This window comes from Aedes albopictus, chromosome 1 (assembly GCF_035046485.1).
Source record: "Aedes albopictus strain Foshan chromosome 1, AalbF5, whole genome shotgun sequence".
Taxonomy (NCBI): domain Eukaryota; kingdom Metazoa; phylum Arthropoda; class Insecta; order Diptera; family Culicidae; genus Aedes; species Aedes albopictus.
The window spans coordinates 256,764,291-256,771,745 of NC_085136.1; the positions used below are offsets into that span (position 1 = coordinate 256,764,291).

At 46.6% G+C, this 7,455-nt stretch overlaps 1 protein-coding gene across 2 annotated transcripts in view; it reads left to right on the top strand.

Moving 5' to 3' along the window:
* LOC109400513 (ATP-binding cassette sub-family G member 8) overlaps nt 1–7,247 on the top strand; it is a 274,620-nt gene extending 267,373 nt beyond the window's left edge. For both annotated transcript variants that reach the window (XM_029859993.2, XM_062846650.1), the window contains exon 9: nt 6,460–7,247. In XM_029859993.2, coding sequence (XP_029715853.2) covers nt 6,460–6,702 — 243 coding nt within the window. In that variant the 3' untranslated portion in view covers nt 6,703–7,247. The remainder of the gene's footprint in view (nt 1–6,459) is intronic.
* Nucleotides 7,248–7,455: the final 208 nt, after the last annotated feature.

Consider the following 7,455-nt stretch of genomic DNA (forward strand, 5'->3'; position numbering starts at 1 on the left):
ACTTCCCAAAAGGACAGACCCCCCCCCCCCCCAATTTGAACACATTGAACCACCACAAAGCCACTGAAACGCCTTGAAACACCTTGAATACCTCTCTAAAAGCACTCTAAAATGCCACTGAAGTTCTCCTGAATCTCCGTGAAATCCCCAGGAGCTCAGAGCCTCTTAAAACGCATTGAAATGGTCGGTCACCTTTCGGTCCTTTCGGCTATTTGTTGTTCTACCATCTGTCAATCAGCCAAATGTCGTTCGGTCATCTGTTCCGAGATCCCCTTATAAGGCTTAACACTTTGGGGAGACACCCTGACGATGAAACATTTCCATTGATATTTTTTCCAATAGTTGAACACTAACATAACCAAAACTTTTGGCATCACTGCCAGTTTAATTTTTTCTTTCAACTGCATTTCAAGGGGTTTCAAAGATGTTTCAGAAGCTTTCAAGAACGTTTCAGAGTTTTTAAGGAGCGTCCAGGGGTGTTCCAGGAGCATGAGGAGATTTCAGACGGGTTCCAGGGGGTTTCAGGGATTTTCGGGGGTGTTCCATGGGGTTTCAAAGGCGTTCCAGAGGTTTCAGAGGTTTCAGGAGCGTTTATGGGGTTTTAATGGGTTATCAGGAGTGTTCAGGATAAGGATGTTCAGGGAGGCCCCCAGAGAGGTTTCATTCGTTCCATGGAATTTCAGGGAGTTTTAGAGTGTTTCATGGGAGTTTCATGGGGTTTTAAATGTTTTCCAGGGGGTTTCATGAGCGTTCCAAGGATATCCCATTGGGTTTCAGGAAGTTTTAGGATTGTTCCTGGGGTGCTGAAATGCTCCTCAGGCGATCTCAGAGGATTTCGTGGGTGTTCCATGGGGTTTCAGGTAGATTCAATCCAGATAGCCTTAGCCCAAGTAACATTTAGAAGACCAATTAGTCTTGAAGTAATTCTGAGAACCGTCATAAAATCAAATACCTTTAATCTTTTCTAATCTATTTCTAATCTATTTGACCGCCGGGGCCCGTGGCGTAGTTGGTCACACGTTCGCTTCATATGCGGATGGTCATGGGTTTGATTCCCAGCCCCGGCACTTGCAATTTTTCGTCAGTTGCTTTTCCCCCGAGAGCAACTGACACTGACCCTCTTCTGAGCCCAATGGCTCAAACGGACCCGGATACCTGGACATCGGCGAACCGCTACTCATAATGGACCCCCAATCGGACTGGAAAGGAACAACGGCCATCCACCATCATCCTTGTGCTCATCATTCTACTAGGTATAAAGTAGAAAAATTGAAAGCAGCAGAAAGGCAACCGGTTCGATAAAGTAGAATAGAATCTAGGCGCTGTACAAAATGTAAGTGCAGCTGTCAATTGAAATTGCTCACGTAGTGCCCCTGTGAACAATAGAGCTGTAAATTAGGTTAAGTGTTTAAGAATAAAAAAAAAAATCTATTTGACCAAACAATGTTACTTGAGAGGAGCCTTCATGGGCGTTCCCATGGATTTTTGGGGAGGCCAAATGTTATTCCAAAGACGTTACGTGAGGCCACAGGAGATCTCGGGGGGTTTCGTGGGCGTTACATGGGGTTTCAGGGGGTTTCAGAGGTTTCAAAGGGCTTCAGTTGCTTTCAAGAAGTTTCAACGGCTTTCTGGTGGGTGTTCCAGGGAGTTTCAGAAGCGTTTCAAGGGTGTTCATGACTCGTCAAACTCTACATCGGAAAAATCATGCATGAGCTGACTCGTGATTTCACTCATTGCTTTATTTCTTGGTGTTCTTATTATTTACATCGAAGTTTTTAGGATTGTATGATAGAACAACAGCAAATCTAACATACAACAACATTGAATACCGTTCAAATGCATTTGGATTCGTTTAACAAGCGAACCAGATTTTGACGCTCGGCCAATGAAACCTCATTAAACACTATTACATGCCTTTTGAAATAACACCCCTCTGGAACACAACAGCCTTGTTAAAACTGATTACACTAATTCGAAGACGGTATTTTGCTTAGATGGTTCGAAAAATCAGTACAATATAATACTAAAGGGGTTTCAGGGGTGTTCCAGGGGTTTCCAAAGGTGTTTCAGGGGCGTTTCAAAGAATGTTCCAGAGGGTTTCAGGGAACTTCAGGAGCGTTCAAGTGCTTTCTAAGGAGCGTCAGGCACTTCCATGAGTATTCCACAGGGTTCAGAGAGTTTCAGAGGTGTTTTATGGTGTTTCATGGGGTCCCAGGGACTTCCCAGGAGGCTCAGGGGTGTTCTATGGTGTTTCAAATGTTTAAAGGTTTCGGGAACGTGCTTGGGGTTTTATTGGGGTTTCAGGGATGTTCAGTTTCACGCTGTATCTGGGGACTTTTTGAGCGTTTCATGGGATTTCATGGAGTTTGAGTGGGTTTTGTGAGCGTTCAATGGGGTTTTAAGGGTTTGAAGTGCGTTCCAGAGCTTTTCAAGGGGTTTCATGAGCGTTTCAAGGGCTTTCCATGGGTTTTCAGAAATATTCAAGGTTTTTCCAGGAGTGTTGCAGGGAGCCTTAGGAGATTTCAGGGGTTTCGTGGGCGTTCCATGGGGTTTCAAAGGCATGTCAGGGGTGTTCCAGGTAGTCCCAGAGTGATTCATGGGTGTTCAAAGGGATTTCAGGGAGTTGCAGAGTTGTTCCAGAGGTATTACAGGGGGCCTCAGTGGGTCTCAGAGGGGGTTTCGGGGGTTGCGTGGGCGTTTTACAGCATTTCAATGGGTTTCAACGGCGTTCCAGGTGGTTTAGAGGGCTTCAGTGCTTTCAAGGGGATCTCAGGAGCGTTCTATGGTTGTTCCAGCGGTTTCTGGTGGTTTCAAAGGCGTTCCATGGGCCTTCAGAGGGTGCGTTCCAGAGGATCTCATGTGGTTTCGGGGGCGTTCCAGGCAACTTCGGGGTACTTCAAGTGGCCCAGGGGCGGTAGAGATATCACTCCGGACAACATCGTTGAAAGGATGTGTACGGCGGCAGACAAGTGGGATTTCGTTACTTCCACGGTCTCCCGAAACGTACTGGAACTACTGAGAAAATGACGGGCCGACCAACAGTAAGTTGAGATGGCCCACTTCCAAGGGGTTCCAATAAGTTTCAGAAGAGTTTCAAGGGCTTTCCATGGGATTTCAGAGAATTTCAGAATTGTTCCCAGAGTGTTGAAGGGAGCCTCAGGATATCTCAAGGGTTTCGTTGGCGTTTCATGGGGTTTCAAAGGCGTTTCAGGAGTTTTTTAGGTAGTTTCAGAGTGATTCATGGGCGGGCAATCAATGGGTTTTCAGGGAGTTTCAGAGCTGTTCCGGAAGTCTTGCAGGAGGTCTCAAGGGGACTCAGGAGGTTTCGGGGATTGAGTGGACATTTCATGGACTTTCCGTGGGTGTCAAAGACGTTTCAGATGGTTTAGAGAGCTTCAGTGCTTTAAGGGGATCTCAGGGACGTTCTATGGGTGTTCCAGTGGTTTCAGGTGGTTTCAGAGGCGTTCCATGGGTCTTCAGAGGGTCCCAGGAGCGTTCAAGAGGAGCTCATGAGGTTTCGGAGGCGTTCCATGGAATTTTAGGGGACTTCAGGTGGCCCAGGGACGGTAGAGATATCACTCCAGACAACATTGTTGAAAGGATGTGTACGGCGGCAGACAAGTGGAATTTCGTTACTTCCACGGTCAGCCAAACCGTACTTGAACTACTGAGAAAATGACGGGCCGATCAACAGCAAGTTGAGTTGACCCCCCTCCCATTCGGGAGCTTAAGCCCAACGGGTCAGAAGGTCGGCTCCAGAGGAACGTTACCCTTCATTTGGGACATTTGTGCCCAAGCTTTCTGGGGAGAGAGGGCAACTTAAAGCGGTAGCTGGTGGAACGCTTACCAGAGAGTACTGATGTTCGGTCCCCTTTTCGAATTCATCCCTAAAGGGCATGCCGCGTAGGTAAGGAAGAGAGAGAATGAGTTTTAGTGAGTCGATCCCACATAACCCGAGGAACCATCTCTTGGGTATCTGATCAGCAGATTTTCTCATTATATGAAAAAATTCATTGAAAAAGGGGGCGTTCCAGGGGTATTTCATGGGGTTTCATAGGCGTTCACTGGAGCTTCATGAGGTTTCAGAGGCGTTTCAGGGGTGTTCATAGGTGTTTCAGGAGCGTTCCAGGGATGTTCAGGGGTTTATAGGCGTTCCAGGGGTTTTCTAGGTTTCGACAAGTTCCAAGTGGCTTCAGGGGATCATGGGAATTTCATGGAATCACAAGGGCGTTCCAGGAGTGTTACAAGTTGTAGCTAATAAGTAGTTTCAAAGGCATCCCTGGGGATTTCAGGAGCGTTCCAAGAGTGTTCCAAGGACTCGCAGGTGTTTCATGGGCGTTTCATGTGGTTTCAAGTTGATTCACATGCCTTCCAGTGGTGTTTTAAGAAGTTTAAGGGGGTTTTTGAGGGCGTTCCTTGGCTGTGCTAGGAATTTCAGGAAGTTTCGGGGGCGTTCGAGGGAGTATCAAGGGGGATTGTGTGGTGTTTAAGAGGCATCCCAGGGAAGTTCCTAGGCGCCCTGAGGGGTTACTCAAGAGGCGTTCCGGGGATGTTCAGAGAGGTTTCAAAAGCGTTCCAGGGATGCTCCAAAGAATTTCAAGGATTTCAGAGGCCTTCCCATAGGCAAATCAAGCTTTTTCCATCCCACTATTTTTTGTGTTTATCAAGCAGGATGAGTGAGTAAAGCTAGGTTTGCCAATGGGCGTTCCAGAGGTTTTCTATGGGTTTCAAATTCCAAGTGGCTTCAGGTGATCATGGGGATTTCATGCAACCCCAGAGGTGTTGCAAGGGTTCCCAAATAATTTCAATAGCGTCCTTGGGAGTTTCAGGAGCGTTCCAGGGGTATTCCAGGAAGTCTCAGGAGGTTTCATGGGTGTTCCATGTGCTTTCAAGTGGTTTCAGAGGCGTTATAGTGGTGTTTCAAGAGATTTAAGGAGATTTCAGGTGCGTTTCTTGACTGTTCTAGGAATTTGAAAAGGTTTCAGGTGCGTTCCAGGGTATTCTGTGGTGTTTAAGAGGCATTCCATGGAAGTTCCAAGGCCTCCCAAAGGGTTTCAGGGGCGTTCCAGGGGTGTTCAGAGAGGTTTCAGAAGCGTTCCAGGGATGCTCTAAAGGGTTTCAGGGATTTCGGGTTTCAGGGATTTCAGAGGCGTTGTCATTGGCGAATCTATTTTTTTCTTTTTTCTTGCTCACTCTCCTGAACAAACACGAGAAAGAGAAGGATCCCGCTCTTTCTTGTGTTTGTCAAGAAGGATAAGTGAGAAAAAAAGATAAGCTAGATTTGCCAATGGGCGAGGGTTTTCAGGTTCCAAGTGGCTTCAGGCGATAATGGAGATTTCAAAGAATCGCAGGGACGTTCCAGGGGTGTTACAAGGGTTCGCAAATAATTTCAGTAGCGTTCCTGGCGGTTTCAGGAGCGTTTCAGGGATGTCCCAGGAAGTCTCAGGGGCTTTCATGAGCGATCTAACGGTTTAACCCTTTGGAGCCGGAAAGGTCAATATGACCCCGGCGATGAAACCGAGCATAACAAACGTATTCGAGGTCAGCGCGGTTGCGGCAGCAGTGGCGAAACTATCCGGCTCCAAAGGGTTAAAGTGGTTTCAGAGGCGTTCCTGTGGTGTTTAGAGAGGCTTAAGGAGATGTTAGGGCCGTTCCTAGGCTGTTTCAGGAATTTCAGGATGTTTCAGGGGCGTACCAGGGAGTATGAATGGGTGCTCTGTGATGTTTAAGAGGCGTTCCATAGGAGTTCCAGGGCATCCCATTCAAGGGCATTCCAGAGATATTCAGAGGTTTCGAAGGCGTCCCTGGGGGTTTCACGAGCGTTCCAGGGGTGTTCCAGGGAATCTCAGGGGGTTTCATGAGCGGTTTCAAGTGGTTTCAAGGTTCAGGGGATTTCCGGGGCGTTCCTTGGCTGTGCTAGGAATTTCAGGAGGTATCAGGGGCGTTCCAGGAAGTATCAATGGGTGTTCTGTGGTGTTTAAGAGGCGTTTCAAGGGCATCCTAAGGGGTTTTAGGGGCGTTCCAATGGTGTTCCAGAAGATTTCATAGGGTTTCTAGGCCAGTCTAGGGGATACCTTCCAGACATCATATCCAATACATATGTGGCGCCAGCTACGTCAGACTGCGAATCAATATGGAAAAGAGGAAGGATATGATGATTGCAATCGCTTGCCCACGGCAGACATTAGGTACTACAGCGTCTGCACAACTTCATGCTGGGACAACAGAGTATTTTTGGGAGATAGCTGTATTGGCAGAGGGTTCACGTTGGTGCGTAGATGCCAGGTGTTAGATGTTGATTACACTGAAGCTCGTTATAAATAATCCTTGACTTATGATGTCCAACTCATTTAATTGGAAATATATTTCTTACAGGGTAGCCATAACCTTCTGCTCAAAATCAAACAAACAATCTAACAAAATCTTCTCCATTCCATTTCCATCTATTTCACCGCGCAGGTTCAACACCAGGAGATCATCGTCCAGCAGCCGTGCCCCCCGCCGAACGGAACGGCCGTCCTGGTCGATCACCTCCTGCTGCCGCAGGATCACGTCCTCGATCCGACCGACATGTACTCCTCGACGGTGCTCGGCCTTCTGCTGACCTGTATCGTCTTCTTCGCCCTGTCCATGTTCGTATTCCTGACCAACTGCCGAAATGTGTGCCGGAGTCGAGTCGATCGACGGCAGAAGCGGATCTGAGCAAAGCAGCAACAGCAGCAGCCACAAACACACACAACACAACAGCAGCCTTCTTCAAATATCGTTAGGATGAGAGTTCTTTCTTTTAGTTGATTCTTTTATTTAAATGAAATTATTAGACGGTACTAATCGGTAATTTTAAGACACAAAAACTCGATAGAACACCGTGGACTCTATTGGAGAATTTTAATCGGATTATTTTAGGGAAAATACACATCGCAAGCCGAAATTGTTTTCTTTGTATGGCAAGTGTAAAGTAGCTTAATACAAAGGGGGAAACAAAGATTAGTGCAACAACACAAAAAAAAATAACAATGTTCGAGAGATGGTAAGTAAGCGGAAACTTAGATGAGATATAAAAATATGCATATATTTTAAAAATGAAAGAGACGAAAACAATAGAGAAGGAAACCATTAGGGATAGCGTGAGAGGAGAAGGCACGGTATCGAGTGAGGAAGCAAAAGTAGCATCCCGTGCATTTAAAAATTGTGCTGAATGCTCGTAGTTCAATAAAAATCCATTTATTTTTAACAAAACAAAATTGGTGCAAAAAATGTGTAGCGATAATTCACATTCTTATTGCTTTGTCGAAATGCTTCGAAACCATAAGTATTAACCTTTGAGGACGCGCGCCATCAAGCAACCGAAACTGCACCGCGCTCGCGTTGTATATGAGATTTTTTGGCGGTGATGTACTTTTTACAACAGCGCGCGCGCTGAAGGGTTAAACATCGCATGTGGACTTTCACATG